The sequence below is a fragment of the Canis lupus genome, chromosome 24 (genome assembly GCF_011100685.1).
Source record: "Canis lupus familiaris isolate Mischka breed German Shepherd chromosome 24, alternate assembly UU_Cfam_GSD_1.0, whole genome shotgun sequence".
Classification (NCBI taxonomy): domain Eukaryota; kingdom Metazoa; phylum Chordata; class Mammalia; order Carnivora; family Canidae; genus Canis; species Canis lupus.
The window spans coordinates 3,204,636-3,223,268 of NC_049245.1; the positions used below are offsets into that span (position 1 = coordinate 3,204,636).

The 18,633-nt window shown below is 36.7% G+C and overlaps 1 protein-coding gene across 9 annotated transcripts in view; it reads left to right on the forward strand.

Annotated features, from left to right (window-relative positions):
- Window positions 1-18,633, forward strand: part of RALGAPA2 (Ral GTPase activating protein catalytic subunit alpha 2) — a 327,065-nt gene that overhangs the window by 153,619 nt on the left and 154,813 nt on the right. For all 9 annotated transcript variants that reach the window (XR_005377488.1, XR_005377489.1, XR_005377487.1 and 6 more), the window contains 3 exons: window positions 6,909-7,102; window positions 7,910-8,008; window positions 8,242-8,397. Coding sequence is in view for 2 of the 9 variants with exons in the window: in XM_038571432.1 (XP_038427360.1) it covers window positions 6,909-7,102; window positions 7,910-8,008; window positions 8,242-8,397 (449 nt within the window). In the remaining 7 variants the exon portion in view is untranslated. The remainder of the gene's footprint in view (window positions 1-6,908; window positions 7,103-7,909; window positions 8,009-8,241; window positions 8,398-18,633) is intronic.

The following is an 18,633-nucleotide window of genomic DNA, read 5'->3' on the forward strand; positions in this document are numbered from 1 at the left end:
TATTTGTTTGTGAGACTTCCCACCTTAATAAATTTTTAAAAAAATTTTTAATAAAAAATTTAAAATGTCTGTAGCATTTAAAAATAATGAAACAGAAAGATACTAGGCTAGCATGCTAGCTTCCTCATAAAAAAAGAAAATAAACTAAATACTTGGTATTTTTAGGGTGAACACAAAATTTTCTGAAATCTCTCAAATCCCCATATTTAATTAAGTGCTGCTTCACTGAGGAACCATCTACATGTAAAATGTCAGCATCTGTTCTGTTACTTATGCCATGAGTGGAATAATTTTGGGCAAAAACATGTCAATTCATTTAAAAATTTTTCACAGTAATATTGGGCAGGCAGTCATTTCAAATACTTCTAAAGGACTCAACATATTTTGGTAATGTGGTGAAGGATGTTTCCTAGGATTTTATCATTGGGGTATAGATTTTTCTAAGAGAAAAGCAGTATTAAGAAAGACTTTTCTGGGATGCCTGGGTGGCTCAGAGGTTTGGCACCTGCCTTTGGCTGAGGGTGTGATCCTGGAGTCCCGGGATTGAGTCCCACATCAGGCTCCCTGCATGGAGCCTGCTTCTCTCTCTGCCTGTGTCTCTGCCTCTCTCTCTTTCTGTGTCTCTCATGAATAAATAAATAAAATCTAAAAACAAAACAAACAAAAAAACTCCAGACATTTCTACATGGGATATTTTCATAACTAAGACTCTATTAGTTGGCAGGTAGCAGGGATATATAGGTGGTGAGGTATGTGACCTACAGTTACTTGGAGTTGTTAGTCAGCCTGAGTTTCAGTGTGATTGGAATGCTGGGAGCTGATCTCTCTGGATGGCTGAATTTGGGTGGTGGTAGGGAATTAAACAAACCTATGAATCATCTAATCCCCTTACTTTTTTTTTTAACCCCTCAGAGGATTAAAGACATCAGAACATTGTTTATGAGAAAAATAAATACCATATTATGCTATTTGTTCAGTTGGGGGCTTATATTGATTTATAAGCATTCATTAAAGCTTCAGCATAACTTCTCAGACTGACAGATGCACTTATTATATTGATTAAACATTAGGAGAAGCTGTCTCTCTTCTGAGGCTTTACAAAAGTCATGAACCTAGAAGGCCCATAACTAGGCTTTTGCTGTCTCTACCTCCTGTCTTTCAGGCACAGTATGTAGGATTTTCAGCTTGGATTATATCTGCACATTGTAATGTGTCTCCTCAACTAATTATATGATACCACTGTGGGAAATACAGATGTGTTTTCCTCTAAGAACGAACAGTGCTGCTGTGTTTTGGAAGGCCTTTCCATAACACTATGCACCATCCTTATTAAATCCTTTGTTCAGTGTTTTGGGATCTTTCCATAAATAATATAATAAGCTATCAGCAGCTGCTGTGGGTGCAGTGTTGGAAGCATACAGAACTGTTTCTGAATCTGCCCTGGCTCCTTTTCAGGTTCACTCCTTGCTCCTTGTTGGCTCTTGTCATTTCTCTACTTGAGTTCCTCACATCCATAGATTGTGCTTCAATTTCTTTGATTAGGCTTTAAAAACACCAACAACTTATATACTCAAAATGTTGATGATAATTGATAATGGTGGTGATAAGTGCCTGAAAATTAGTCTGTCTTCATTTGTGTGGAGTGAGGAACAGAACTTTGGGAATGTTGTAAGACAATAGAGGAAGAAGATTAGTGGTGGAGATTTGACACAACTCTTAAACTCCTTCCAAAGATTCAAAAGAGAAGCAAAGCAGGGTGCCTAGCTGGCTCATTTGGAAGAGCATGCTGACTCTTGATCTAAGGTCCAGTCATGAGTTTGAACCCCACATTGGGTGTAGAGATTGCTTAAATAAATCAATCAACTTAAAAAGAGAGAAACAAAGCAAAAGTGACTTAAACAGGAAGCTGAAAGTAAGATGTTAGAAATAAAATTTAAAAAGTCAGCAACTACAATAAATACAAACCATGTAAACTTGCAGTTAAAGTCAGAAGCTCTTAAATTAGATTGAAGAAATAAAACCTGGGATGACTGGGTAGTTCAGTGGTTGAGTGTCTGCCTTTGGCTCAGGGCATGATCCTGGGATCTGGGATCGAGTTCCACATCAGGCTCCATGTGGGGAGCCTATTTCTCCCTCTGCCTGTGTCTCTGCCTTTCTCTCACTCTGTGTCTCTCATGAATAAATAAATAAATAATAAATAAATAATAAATTCATGAATAAATAAATCAAAAATAAATAATTTCATAAATAAATATTTTAAAAAAGAAATAAAACCTAGCCATATGATGTTTACAGGAGGTAACCCTAATACATAATGTATAGGAAGATCCTAAGTAAATAAATAAATACATGGGTAGCTAGGAAGAAAGACAGACTGCTGAGCTAACTATATGTGTCAGTCATGTAAACTTTAAAGCAGAAATGACTTATTAGTGAGAGCAATAATTCTGAATTTATATGAACTTCATAGCCTTCAGATGCATGAAGCAAAATTTGACAGAATAACAAGGAACTACTGATAAAACCGTATCATAGTAGAAAATTTTTAATGAGTTTTCATTAATTGATGAGTTAAGCAGAAAAAATATTGGAATAGAGAAGACACACATGATACAATTAATCCTAATTGAATGGATATATATAAAAAAAAATGAATGGATATATATATAAAAACTTTGAAATTAAATTAAAAATATGTGATTTTTAAAAGCACGTGGAACATTTACAGAAATTAACCAATTAGATCATTAAGTCTTAACATGTCTATGCTTTGAAAACTTAACACCACATGCTTTGAAACTATACCACATCCTGTGAATATGATAAAATGAATTAAGGACAAAAAGATAAAAGAAAAATACATAAGAAATTAAAAACTACACTTCAAATAAATTAAACCCAAAAAGAAATTAAATTGTGAATTAGAAAATATTTCAAACAAATCTACAGTGAAGGCTACATACCAAAATCTCTAGTTTGTAGCTGAAGGCTTATATGGAGAAAAATATATGGCCTTAGGTGCGTATATGAAAAGAGAAAATTATTGATCTGTGTGTCCTATTCAAAAAATTAGGAAAAGAATGGCAGAGTAATGATATATAGAAGTTAATTAAAAAAGGAACTAATAGGGCAGCCCGGGTGGCTCAGCGGTTTAGCGCCACCTTCAGCCTAGGGTGTGATCCTGGAGACCCGGGATCAAGTCGGGTTCCCTACATGGAGCTTGCTTCTCCTTCTGCCTGCTTCTCCCTCTGCCTGTGTCTCTGGCGCTCTCTCTCTCTCTCTCTTTGTCTCTCATGAATAAATAAATAAAATCTTTTAAAAAAACACTTTTTAAAAGCATCAATAAGACAAGATTAATCAAGGAAAAAATAATGAGAGTAAAAAGGGAACAGAACTATAAAAACAATATAAGTGTTTTAAAATAATACAGTAGGTTAATTTGAATAGATTTATAAAAATAAAAGACAATTCCCTGTTTTACTGAAGCTTCAAATAAAAGAAAAACTATCATTTTCTATTCCAGAGATTAGAAAGGAAGCCCTCTAAATTCTGTTACTTACCTTGTGATACCTTGACAATAAAACCAGACAGGGTCAGTATTGAAAAAGGAAAAAGAGTCCATCTCACTTAAAAGCATATCAGCAAAAGTCCTAAATAAAGTATTAGCAAACGAAGTCCAAGAATATTGGGAAAAAAAATCATAAATACATCAGAACTAAGAGAAGTTCACTTCAAAGATGCAAAAGCAAATAATAGTGCAAAAAAAAAAAAAAAGAGAGAGAGAGAGCCTATTAGGAGAAAGACTGCAGATAAATCCCAATTGAAGAACATTCTACAAAAATACCTGATCAGTTCTCCTCAAAACAATTAAGGTCATCAAAAACAAGGACACAGCCAAGAGGAGATGAAGGAGACATGACAATTAAATGTGATGTGGTATCCTGGATGGAATCTTGGGACAGGAAAAAAGACATTGAGTTAAAAACTAAAGAGATCTGAATAAAGTATGGACTTTATATAAACAATGCCTCAATATTGGCTTATTAATTATAGCAGATGTACCATACTTGCATAAGGTGTTAGCAAATAGGGGATGTTAAATTAGACATTTGTCTAATATTAAGTTAGACACAAATCCACAAGGTCAAGGATACCAGAAAAAAAAGACAATAGTGACCAACATGACCAAGGCATTGGCAGACCTGAGAACTCCAAATCCTGTGTCAGCACTAGGGAAAGCCAAGAAGCAACCTGAATACAATAAAAATAAAAAAATAAAAAATAGGTTCCCTAAAAGTGTTAGAAAATTGTCTGTAAGAGGTAGCTATAGAAGTAGGAGGTAATGGTGGGGCTAAAAGCAGGAAGACTGTAAGTCCTTTTTTTTTTTTTTTTTTTTTTTTTTGTAAGTCCTTTTAAGAGATGTTAGAACTTAATTCCAGAAAAAAGAGCAAATAAATTAGAAGATTTCGGGCCTGGAATCACCAATACTCAGCTAAGTTGTAGAGATGCTATCTTGAAAACAAAGGAACTAAAGAGGGATCCCTGGGTGGCGCAGCGGTTTAGCGCCTGCCTTTGGCCCAGGGCGTGCGCCTCCCTTTGGCCCAGGGCGTGCGCCTGCCTTTGGCCCAGGGCGTGCGCCTGCCTTTGGCCCAGGGCGTGATCCTGGAGACCCAGGATCGAATCCCACGTCGGGCTCCCGGTGCATGGAGCCTGCTTCTCCCTCTGCCTGTGTCTCTGCCTCTCTCTCTCTCTCTCTCTCTCACTGTGTGCCTATCATAAATAAAAAATAAAAAAAAAATTAAAAAAAAAAAAAACAAAGGAACTAAAGAGTTTGCTTATTCTGAGCAATAGCGTGTCTTTTTCCTAGAATTTGAGTTCTAGAGAAAAAAAAAACCCAAACCCTAAAGATATGTATGTCTGAAGTTCTCTGAGAACATGGTAAGATTCAGTAAAGATCATACCTGTGCATTATACTTCCATTCAGCTCCTTCATATTTCTTAAATATGAACAGATAGCCAGGATCCCCAGGCATTTGAAGAGGATGTCTAATATGAAGCATATGAGACATATATAAGAATATGGGGTGAAGTAAGGTGGAGCAGATCTTAAAAGGAGTCTGAAAAAAAAAAAGTCTTTCACCCATTTCTCCACCAAAGGGATTAAGAGTGCACTTAATCTTGATGAGTACTGAATAATGTATAGAATTGTTGAATTGTTATATTGCACACCTGAAACTAATGTAACACTAAAATTTTTTAAATTTATAGTAAGCAAAAAAAGAATATTCTGGGTAAGAAAATTTTAAAAAGCTATTAATATCTTTAGAGAAATAAGAGTATATTGCATCCATGAAACAAAGATCAGAAGTATAAAAATGAACAGAAAACAAGAAAGAGCTTTTGAATATTAAAAATACAACAGTAGAAATAAAATCAAGTCAGTGGAAGTCAATATAACACCTGAGTATTGTGGTTGAAAGCGCCAATGACAATGAATTGGCAAATACAGTAGCTAGGGCACATGATGAGGATTCTGAACACTAGGTACAAGAAGAAGATCCTAAAATTTTGCAGGCTTAATAATTTTTCATGAAATAATTTCAATCACTAGAATGCTGTTGACTTTAAAATCACGAATGAAATGATAAGAAATTGGAGCAAAGCTTTTCCATCACAGAATTCTATACCAAACCAAACTGTGGACTACCAAGTCAGGGATCAGACACTTGAAGATATGTAGGGACAGGCCCCTCTTTCAGGCACCCTTAGAGGATATGGTTCGCTAACAGGAAGAAATATCAAAGAAATACTGTCATTTTGTGATTCCAGTCTTTAAAAAGAGAACTAAAAACATACATTCATACAAAAACCTGCACACATATGTTTATTATAGCCTTATTTGTAATCACTAAAACCAGGAAACATGGCCTTCAACATGTCCTTCAACAGGTGAATGGATAAACAAAGTAGGATACATCCATAAACTGGAATATTCATCTGCAATAAGAAGAAACCACCACATGGTGAATCTCCAACGCATTCAGCTCTGTGACAGCACTGAGACTAAAGATACATACTGTAGGATTCCATTTATATGATATTCTGGGAAGGGTGAACCTATGGGGATAGAGAACAACAGTGATTGCAAGGGGCAAAGAATAGGGGGAGGAAACTCACCATAAAAGGGCCTTTTTGAAGTGCTTATTCCTTGTATCAATTTTCATGGCAGTTTGTGGTAACAGTTACATGTTTGTATACACTTCTTAAAACTCTTTGAGTGTAAGAAAGATAAAATTTATCATGAGTAAATTATACCCCAATAAACCTGAGTTAATACCAGCCACTACAAATGTCACCCCAGCCATGAGGCCTTTCCTGGCTACTATTTTTCATAGCCCTCTTCCCCACTCATCTTGCTCAAGGTTCTCTCCTTCCCCTCCCCTGCCTTATAAAACCTTTCACAGGAGCTCCAGAAACTGTTTTATCATCTCTAGGTTGTTGTCCTTTTAGTTCAAAGAATCAAAGTCATTTGATCTTTCTTCAGTGATTCAGCTTTTCTGTCCTTTCAAATTGTCAGCCATTGCACACTTTTCATCATAATTATTTTACTCTGAATACTTACCTTGTCAAGCATCGGTAATTTGCATTAAAGAGAAAAGGCTGGGGATGCCTGGCTGGCTCAGTGGTTGAGCATCTGCCTTTGGCTCAGGTCGTGATCCTGGGGTCCTGGAATGGAATCCACATGGGGCTCCCTGCAGGGAGCCTGCTTCTCCCTCTGCCTATGTCTCTGACTCTCTCTGTGTATCTCTCATGAATAAATAAATAAAATCTTTAAAAAAAAAAACATAGGAGAAAAAGTTGTAATGATGAAATCAAGATTGTGTTTACAGACATGTTTCTCTCCACAGATAGCAGTGAGTGCCTTGCAGATGACTGTAGTATAATTGCTGGAGGGAACCTCACTGGTTGGCACCCCGACTCTGCTGCTGTGTTATGGCGAAGAGTCTTGGGAATCCTCGGGGATGTGAATAATATCCAGTCACCCAAGATTCATGCCAAAGTATTTGGCTATCTCTATGAACTCTGGTACAAACTAGCAAAGGTACGTCCTGCTGTGTTACCTTTTATTCTGATGGGGGGGGGGAGGGATTGATTTATCATTTAACATAAAAACTGTTGCAATTAACATGTTCTGAACACAGATTAGGTGTGTAGAGAAAGTATGTTTCATTGTCAAAAAATAAATATAAATAACATAGGTTGGTCATTTTATAAATGCACAAGAGTAATTTTGTTTGAGGCATATGTAGAATATTACTATAGGACACTAAAGGATAGGGTACTGAATAGTTTTATTTTCTTTATAAAAGTAATACTGGCTTTATTGTACAAAATTTGAAAAATATAAGAAAAAGTTAACATCATCATCCTACATAGATAACCAGTATAAATAATACAGTTTTATTTATGTGGGTAAACATATTTTACAAAAGTAGAATCTTAGAATACATATAATTTTCATTCTGGTTTTTGCTTACAATGTACGCTTTCCCTAGGCTATTAAGTTTTTTGTTTTTAATTTTGTTTTTCAAAAATTATTTATATTTATACAGTATAATTTGCTAAACCATTCCTTGCCATGTAAAGTTCAGGACCTCCCCAGGCAGATACTCAAGGGAAAACAATGCCCTAGTTTGGTATTAAATCTAAAACCATGTACAGTAAAGTCATAGAATTCAAAATGATGGTAGACCTCACAATAAAAGAAAAAATTGTAAATGTTATAGGTTTTCACTCAACATGTAGAAATTTAATGAGAAGCAGCTATTTGGCCACAGAACACAATATTGAAATATTGTTGGGATAAGCTAAGCATGGCCTTCCTAAAATTCTCCTCCTTGTGATTTAGATACGGGATAATCTGGCAATAAGCCTAGATAACCAGTCCTCTCCCTCTCCACCGGTCCTGATCCCACCACTCAGAATGTTTGCATCATGGCTATTTAAGGCAAGTGGATATGTGTTTATTCCTTCATTGCAATTTCCTCTTCCTTACTGAAATCGAGTTTAAAAAATGTAATTGCCCAAGACTGCACATTTTGAAGACAAGCTGAATCTTACTAAAGCCACTATAACCCTCACTCTATAAACAACTCTTATGGAATACTGAGAAGTAAATGAAATGTCGAAATGGTCCGCATCTGGAGTTAATTAAATCTTTAAACTTCATCTACTTGACAGGCAACAACGTTGCCAAATGAATATAAGGAAGGCAAGCTACAAGCCTACAGACTGATATGTGCCATGATGACCAGACGCCAGGACGTTCTACCAAACTCGGACTTCCTGGTGCATTTTTACCTTGTGATGCACCTGGGATTAACCAGCGAGGATCAGGTATTCTGTGACTCTCATATCATGGTATGGTATCCCAGAAGGTGGAAAGTGCATATCACTTTTTGCAGGTTAAATTGGGGTTCATGAAAATACATCAAACACATTAAAATTTTCAGTAGTTTCATCTCTTCTACATACAACAACCACATTGATCTTTCAAAAATGTAAATAGGATTTCATCACATGCCTACTTCTCTCTGCTGACCTTGCCTTGTGCCAACCAAATTTGAATTTATTCTGTGGCTTACATAGGGCTATATGATCAAACTTCAGCCTATCTTATCAAATTGAAAAATACTGTTTTAACCACTTTTTGTTGGAGTTCTGCTGTAGATATTATTTGAAGAAAATTATTCTGGTCATTTAAAAATGTTTGAAAACTGTTATTTTAGTAGTTAAGATGTTTTTGTACAAGACTTCACTTATAAATTAGGGGTCCTCATCTTAATTTCTTCCAAAGGAATATGATTGGTGGTTAAGTTGAAACAGAAAGGTTAAAGGAGCTGCTAGTGACAGCCCATCCCTGTAGATCCTGGATGTGGCCTGTCCCTGGTTTTCCTCCCTTGGGAAGACTCCTGCCAGTGGGCAGAGGACAAGGAGGGGAACAGGAACTCTGGGTACTGATTTGTTGTATAAATGTCAAGCAGGCAAGTGATAGGATTGGTTTGTACTTTACAGAGATTATTTTGGACTCAGTTTGGAGGATGGATTTGAAAATGTGGCAGTGGTAGCGTAGAGTGGGAGATTGAGCCTGGAGACAGATTAATTAGGAAGTGGTTAAGTGAATATAGAACTTAAAAATGATCAGAATTAAGATGGGAGCATTGGGAATAGGAAGAAGAAATAGGAAAGATTCAAGAAATTTAAAAAAAAAAAGAAATTTCAAAACATTTCATGTTATTACTAGGTCTTCTTGACCATTTAGAGGTATGAAGAATGTTTCAGAATTTACCCTTGAAATTATACGTACTTATCAGTGACCTTGAGTCATTCAAAAACTAAGAAGTAGTTGTCCTTTCTATATTTGTTTTATTCTTTGAATGTATAATACAGACACACCTTTTTGATACCTCAGGGTACATGTAAGAGGTTAGCCAGTTATTCTCTGTTGCATCAGAATGTGCTTCTTGAAGCTACTTGACCCTTCAACCCTATTTAAAACTCTTGCAGGGGCACCTGGATGGCTCAGCTGGTAAGAGTCTGCCTTTGGCTCAGGTCATGATCCTGGGGTCCTGGGATCTAGTTCCACATCAGGCTCCCCATGGGGAACCAGCTTCTCCCTCTGCCTTTGTCTCTGCCTCTCTGTGTGTGTGTCTCAGGAATAAAAAGATAAAATCTCTAAAAAAAGAAAAAAACTCTTGCAGTACATCCCGTGATACACACTTGGAGCTTTCATCATTGAGCTTTTATCTGAACTAATAACCATACTGTCCTACTGAGTAGTCTTTGTCATATTTGCTCCAATGCTAGCAGTGCATAGAGGACATCTCTATATAACAGGTGGACTTGGACCAGTCTCATTTATTTCCTAAATAAATACAGAAATAGAGATGTGAAAGTAGAAATGTTTGTACTACATTCTCAGGTATTTGTAGCCATCATTACAGGGGAAAGCATCTTTCACAGAATGATGCAACTGAGGGTGTATCGAAGATTCAGGGATATAAATAGGGAAGGGACATTATCACAGATAATGAAATCCCTCAGTGATAGAGGAGACAAAGGGTTAGTTAATATTAAACACTATACTTTATAAAGAGATATTTTGCATGGAAAAAATTTACTTGGAAATAATAAACAATTGTAGACTTTTCTAATTTAATAAAAACAAATTAGAAGTTAGCAGCAAAAAGCATTCCTAGAATGAGTTTTCTAGAAAGTCACATAAATGGATGAGGCTTTAAAATCACCTTTCTATTTTAAAGGCTGTTGGAGTGGAGATGAAACAAAAAAAGGTGAAATAAGAGTTTAAGAACCCAAAACCTAGTCTCAAAAAATACGATTTTACAGGGTAGAAAAAGGAGTTTTCAGATTTTATACTTAAAATCATTTTCACTTTAAAAATCATTTTAATATATGTCATGTTTTTGGTAAGTTTGATCGTTTGTAGTTTGTTGTAAAATAGGTAAATCTTAATTGTTGGCCCATTGCTAGCAGTGATCCCAATATCCAGAACCCCAAGACAAAACAGGAATATTATAAATCTCTGTATTTTAATCAGCCTGTTTTCTAGCCTTTAGACGCTTGAATTTTTATGCATGGTTAATAGAATTGGCAGTTTTGCTGTAACCTTAACAATTGCTGGTATATATTTTAGAAGTCCTGACTGTCTGCCAAACAGAATTACTCTAAATAAACTTTATTTCTTTTCCAGAAGAATATTACATAGAAAACTTCCTAATGAAAGAAAGTTTTCTCATTTAAGTAAGAAATGTCTCTGATAATTAATTTAGCTTTTGGTCCACATGCCTAAATGGATCATGGTGGTTGTTCCAGAACTTTTATGTTCTTCTGGAAACAGATATTATATTAACCATAAAAAGACAAAGCACTTACTATAGAGAATACAGTTAAATTCAATTTTTTAATTGGTGAACTGTGCACCTGTGATTAGTACCATCTCAGAGCTTGTTTCCTTCTTGTGAGAGCTCTCAAAGAGTCACTAGTCTGCCACTAAAAGCCTTTGTTACTGCAGATGGAACTTTATAAAAAATTTCCATATTTCTTAGTAAGATAAGTAATAGCAAATAATTTAAAATGGTATAACATTTATTAGTTTTGTCTTACAAATACAATCCAGGGTTAAGTTCCTCCTTTCACCTGTAGGTGGCACACTTGTCTGCACAACTCTCACCTTGTGGCTCAACGGCCACTGTGGGCCTTAAAAACTGCCACAAGGCCCAGGGTCCTGTGAGCATGATGGTGTGGCATAGTCATTTTACACATGCTTTCCTAAATATGAGAATATCAAAATTATGTCAGTAGTGACTAATAAAGTGTTGAATCGGAAATAAGTTCTAAGATGTTAAAAGTTTTTTTTCCAGACATGAGGGTGCTTATAGTAATTGAAGACATTTTTAAAATTTTATTAAAAAAACCTATTGGTAAAATAGATGTCTCACAGACTGTTTTGTGATATGATCAGATAAAGCCATGGTTTCATTTAATATGGTAGCCAATTCATTATGTAAACAAATGTAGTCCTTTCTGTATTTAAAAAAATAATAATAATACATAGACTGAACAGCCAAAATGTAGCACTTCCCAAACCAACCTTTTTGTTTGGGTCAGGTTTAGCTATTCTAACAACTTAATAATTAAATAGCTAAAACAGTGACCTTATCAATTAGTATTTTCTCAAGTACATGTGCAGTTTGAGTTTATGGTTTATTAGTATGATTGAGAAAACGCTTTGAAAAAGCTGTAAACTTTCTTCCAGTCTGAATTTTTAAAAAAATCTATCCTGTTATTGGTTTAGAAAATAAGTAGGATCAAAATACCTCTACAGTATGGGGGAGAAATGAAACAATAAAATGAGGGGAAGTAAGAGTTTGAATACCCAAAACATAATTTTAAAAAAATACGATTTTACAGTGTATAAAGAGAGTTTTCAAATTTTATACTTCAAATCATTTTCATTTTAAAATCATTTTAACATATATCATGTTTGATTAAGTTTGATCTTTTGTAGTTCATTGTAAAATAGGTAAATCTTAATTGTTGGCCTGTTGCTAGCAGTGAACCCAATATCTAGAATCCTAAGACAAAACAGGGGTATCATAAATCTCTGTTTCAGAATAACTCTACATTTTGAATACAGTTTGGGGTGACTCGTGGGACTAATTGCCCAGGCTGCCTATGAAGAATCTTCCAGTTGCATTCCATCCGCCCAGTGTCTGGTGGGCTGGCAGGAGTCTTTGATTCCCCAGCACCCATAGTACCAGATTCTGTGCTGGCACCTGTGTGACATTGTCCTACCAGTTGTCTACAATTCAGTTAGATTAGTATCATGACCCATTGTATAGTAACAAAGGTTCAGAAAATATTGAGAAGTTTTGCCCAGGGTCACACGTTAAAAGGCTGTTAGAATTCATAGGCAAGCCTTGGCTTATTCCACAGGGTATGTATTCCTCCTTAATTCACAGCTAACAGGCCAGTCAGTCAGTCCTTGATTGTTTCTCCTTCCATCTTGCTTGACCTGGGCTTGGGCCTTGGTCCCCCTCCTCAGACCTTTTTTTTTTTTTAATTTTTATTTATTTATGATAGTCACACACACAGAGAGAGAGAGAGAGGCAGAGACATAGGCAGAGGGAGAAGCAGGCTCCATGCACCGGGAGCCCGACGTGAGATTCGATCCCAGATCTCCAGGATCGCGCCCTGGGCCAAAGGCAGGCGCCGAACCGCTGGGCCACCCAGGGATCCCCTCAGACTTGTCTTGATTGAAGCACCCCCGCCCTCCTCCAGCCCCATACAGCCTTCCACAGCTGCCTTCCCAGTTCCTCACCAGCTTTCAGCTGCCCTTCAAAAGCTGTTCCTGGTTGTTCTTAGTTCCTAATGCTTAAGCAGCTTTTTCACCTCGGTCTTCCCAAAATATTTGGACTTGAAAAGCACCATGATTTGGGTTTATTAAAAACAGTTCCTATTAATTTCATCATCATTTAAAACACATGGAAAAATCAATATGTGAGAAATGGAAAAGGACAGTTGAGGAAAGGAATTTTATTTTCATGTTCCTAAGAACCTATATCAAAGACTAGAACGTTTTATTTGCTTAAAATAAGTAAGCTATTTTTTAATAATGACTTACAGATTTAATGTCTTAATGCAGTTACACATTAAAGTCAAATTCTCAAAAAAAATATAAAGTCAAGTTCTCTTTTAAGTGAAAAGCTTACATTAATGTAAAATTATTGTTACATATTTGCATATAGAAATTTTGGGAGATGTAGGTCTTTGTCATTTTCATCTATAATTTTGTAATATGCCAGAAAAGCATGAGGCCTCTCTCAGGTAGAGAAATATGTATTGTTCAGCCTGGAGGTAACCATCAAGTGACAAATTTGAATCATAACAATATAAAGTCATGATTGAATGTAATATGGTGTGATATGGTGTAATAGTTAAGAGTGTAGGCTTCAAGACAGCCTGTCTGAGCTCCAGGCTTGGCTATTCCTCTTATTAGCCAAGTCATTTGACCTCAGTATGCCTTGCTCCCCTTACATGTAAAATGTAGGAAACTGTGGTGCTTACTTCCAAGGGTTGTTTGGAGACTTTGAGAAGATAAAATATGTAACGCACTGAACTCAGAGCCTGGACACAACAGCCCCTTAGTAAGCGTGAGCCCTTGTAATATTAGACTGAAGAGTATGAGGGAAAGGACAGCCGTTATTGAGTAACTGAGTGTATCTTATTTTCTGATATCTTAGGATGGTTAATGTTTTCCTTTCCCCATATATTTTCTTACTTTTGAAAATAATGGTTTGACTGAAAGATAAGAGTTGGGCATTGTGGAATTTCAGCACGGGTGGAGGAGTAACCACTCTCTATGCTGTGGGGCAAACCTAAGTAAAATGTTTATTTAACCCTCTTGTGATTCAAAAATATTTTTGTGTATCCCCCACCACTGGCTGTGCCTTCTCTATGATGCGAGCTAAAAAGATAAACTATACATGTCCCAAGTTCCTTGTAGCTGAGTCCACATCCACCCAGGTTTCCAGCAGAGGCACATACATGGCAGAGCTGGAAAGTGCACATAGGAAGTGGTAGGCAGCAGCTGTCGGGAGGTTCTGCTCAGGAACCTGCATCATGGTGATAAGGGCAGGCAGCAGCATGTCTGCTACAACCACTGTGGCACACAGCTAGACAAGATGCTTGCCACCTTGTTCCTGGCTGTGGAGGGTTCATGCTTGGTTCCCCGATACTTCTAGAAACTCTATAAACCATCTAATGCCCCGATATAAATCCCTTTCGTCTTCATCTCAGCAAAGTAGATTCTGTTGCTTGCAAGTAAGAACCTGGCTCAGACAGTAGTGGCTACTCTGCAAGGTACCAACCTGGGCGCTGATGATACATGATCAACATAGTTCATATTTCGTCACTAAAAGCACTTGTAGTGTTTCTTTTTTCCCCCTTTAGCCACTTGTTTTATTGCCAAGAATGTTTAACATGTTTTAGGAACCTTTTGCTTTCATTTAATTTCATATTATAGTGAGCCTTTTGCCATACCAATGTTAAAGAAAACATAAATTTTAAACATTATATATAGAGTAATGTTCTTAGAAGTCAAAATACCTCCTGATTTTCTTAACGGATGTTACAACCTCCTCTCATGAGGTATATGATGGAATAATATAATAATAAACAGTCGTTTGTAAAAAGATCCCAAGAGGCCTCTCAGTGAGCATAAGACTCCGCAGTGAGCTATGAAAGCAAGGTGCAGGGGTGATATTTGTAAATTGGCCATACCTGACTCTTTTAATAACCCCAGACAGCCTGTATCATGCAGTGATATGTAATAATTGCATCACCTTTTCGCAGACAAAGAATTGTTCTTTGCTGAAAATTTAGACTTATAACTAGAACCATGTGTTAGATACACATAAATTTATAAATATATTTAAGGCTAAACATAAATGAGTACTCAGTTTAAGGAAAAGTACAGTTAAGATGGCAAATTAGGAAACTTTTTAATCTCATATCCAAGGAAGTAATTCTAATATATCTCTAAAGTGCTTATTCTGTACAGCAAGTGATTGTTATCAAGGTTTAAATTCATGGGATTTTGATGTAGTACTACCAGGATAAAGTGCATATTTATAAATTTAAAGGTCTAACTGATGGTTAGAGGATTAAATAATAGCCTCGATGTGTATCAGTGGAGGAACTCTAGAAGGCCAGCTTAAGAGCATCATTTAAAACAGTTTTTTAAAACTATAGGGTTGTACAATGAGTAAAAACAGGACTAATCCTGGGCCTTATTCCTGAGGTTTTTAAGAATGAGGAAATGTATCTTCCAAGACATCAGGATATAAGATGGCTTCAAAGTATATTCAACATTTGGCTTTTATGGATGGCAGGCCACATATTAGGAGATGAGAGACCTGGGAGTGAGACTCACCATTGTCACCCACTGGCCATGGGGCCCTTCCTTGAGCAATGAGTGAGTTGGACCAGAGAACCTCTACAGCCCTCCCCTACTGAGCCTTCTTGGATCCTCTGATCCATTTTTAGACATTTTATTATTAGGGTCACATTGTTCTTTCCTAATATAGCAAAAGGTTCAATAATCTTTTCATGTTGAATATTTTCCCTCACCATTGTAACAACCTAGTCAGGTTCTGAGGGCATATATGGCATTAAGATAACACATGAGTATCTGTGGTACCCATCAGATTGTGCAAAGAACCAAGCAAGTGGTACACATGTTACTGGAATTGAACTGATTTGAATACCCTTCTAGCTAAGTTAATTTGAAAGCCGCTCACAGAGGAAGTAGAGTCAATTTGAGCAGAACTACCAAGGAAGGATGGGACTTAAATAGTAGGACAAGAAACAGGGAGGAATTTCACATGTCAGAGATACAGACCTTCTCAGGCCTAGGAAGAGTGACCAGAATGGTTTGTATTAGTGCCAAATGTGTGCCTGGAAATAATGTGCGGACATGAATCTAGACAGCACTGTAGGGAACCTTGATTCAGCATCATTTTCATCTCATGTCTAATGGGGAGCCATTGAACGTTTTGGAGCACAACATTCAGCATTGCCAAAAAGCATTTTAAGACACTTAAACCATAGTTATGTGGGATGGATTATAATCAGGAAGGAATGAGGGCAACAAGCACAGAGAGGGAATTGTTGTAAGAGCCCAGAGGCAAGCTAATGAGGGCCTAACAAGGATTAAAACACAGATGGAGTTTGTATGTATAAATGTATAATGTATAAATTCATTTATTTATATGTGCATATTTCTGTGCATGTGCATATATAGGTTTTATGTATTTTGTGCATTTCTTTGTGTATGAGAAATATTTTGGTAGATTGGATATAGTGGTGAGTGGTGAGTACCCTGAGAAGATAGAGCCTGTTTGCACTATTCCCACTGTCTCTCAAAGTAAAGGTCAACTCAGAAAGCACAATGATGAATTGAGAAAAGGTGGGCGGCAAGGTAGACTGGGACCTGTCTCTTCATCGTGGTCACTGTAGCACAGAGGCGGGCAAAGCAGATGTATAGAGGATACACTGAGGGCTGTCCCTAAAGAATTCTTACCTGGAAAGATTTCCAAGCACATTTCCTCTCCACTTAAGAGAACACATTGTCTAACCCTGTTGGAATTTGAACAGTTGACCTCCAAACTGTAAATTTATTTAGAATTTCTAAAGATCTCTATTATCTTATTTCTTTGTTAGCCGGTTTTGTTACTATTCATTTTTTAAAGTACTTTGACACTTAAAAAAAAGCCTCCCTTATTTTTCTAAAAATATTATTTATGAGTTTGAATTTACTTTTTTAAAAAATTAATGGAATTTTGTTGAATATAAGGGTTTACTACAGCAATACATAAAATAAAACTTTCAAGTTTGGCTTAGTTCTGATGGAAGAATAATATTTACAAAGATAGGTGATATATGTGAATCCTCTCCTAACATGTATTGATAAATTAATAGTAATTCTTATTTTATCACATTCAGGGTGACGCAATGTAGACTCTATCACATAGTTAGTGTTCTACCACTAGGTAGCATCCAGTGGTTTCTGAGTGTTTCCCATAAGGTTTCATGAGAATGTACAAACCACAGATTGGTCAAGTTTTACCAAAAAATTTTTTATTATGACTTTGCTTACCTTTCAGTGACCATGGAGACTTTAGACAGATGACTACACCAAAATAACAACCTGGAGGGTTTTTTTTGTTTGTTTGTTTGTTTGTTGTTGTTTTTTTGCAGCTGTGAAAGCAATAATTATTTTCATTAAGCTATAAACTGAACCCACTTACCCCTCATACACCTAAATAAGGAAAATAGAAACATGTAGAAGGTAACAGATGGTAGAGGCTTCAGTTAGGAGATTTAACATGTGTGCAGTGAACTTGTTTCACAGATTTAGAAAGGTAAGATGATAGCAGGGGAGGCTGACCTGGAGAGGGAAAGGTTTACCTGAGGCCAGAAACTTGAATTTTGTTTGATTTCCTTTTTGGAGTTAAAGGCATAAAGGCTTTCTTTCAAATGACATTATCAGTGAAGAATATGAATTATGAATTTATTTTTTTAAGATTTTATTTATTCATGAGAGACACAGAGAGGCAGAGACACAGGCAGAGGGAGAAGCAGGCTCCCTGTGAGAAGCCCAATGTGGGACTTGATCCCAAGACCCCAGGGTCATGACCCAAACCAAAGGCAGACGCTCAACCACTGAGCCACCCAGGTGCCCTGAATTTAAATATGAACATAGCCATACGTGTTTAATAAGCATATGCTACATGAAATAAAGCATAAGAATGCAATATAATAGCAACTCAATATATGTGGAAAATTGAAAGATTTTGTCTTTACTAAACTCTTACCATATGGTAAAGTGTATAAGCTGATCTACATCTTTCAGTAGAAAAAAATGTTCTTTTGTGCCAAGTCTCTTTGGAAGAAAACCCTACAGTGGCCTCTAACAAGGCCCAAGTAACCAGAATCTTCCTTATAGAATCCCTGGAGTGCATCCTGTCTTTTCCCAGACAGAATAGGCACTCAATAAATATGTCAATTGATCAAAACTAGCAGGAAAAAAAAAAAAAAGGTCAGCCTCCTCAAACCCATGTGGCATCATGGGGAAGAATAGATGACCAAGTAACTTAGCCAAACCATTCTGCTTGAGGCTTTGGCTCCAATGATCAATTTCAGAGCTGACATGAACTTTTGTCTTTCTATAGAGGTGATCTAGCCATCATTTGTTACCCTAGAACACTGATTCCCAGGCTGGCAGGGGTGTTTGGTGCCCCCTCCCCTCTGGGGACCCTGGGCAATGGCTGGAGATACTTTGGTTGTCACAAGAGGGGAGAGGGTGTGCTGGCATCTAGTGGGTAGAGGCCAGGAATGTTGTTATACATCCTGCAATGTATAGGACCACAGCAAAGATTTTACAGTCCAGTGTCAGTAGTGCTGTGGTTGAGGAACCCTGCCCTAGAATAGTACCTGGGCAGATGACACCAGACTAAATGACAAAACCCAACAATCAAAACAAGTATGAAA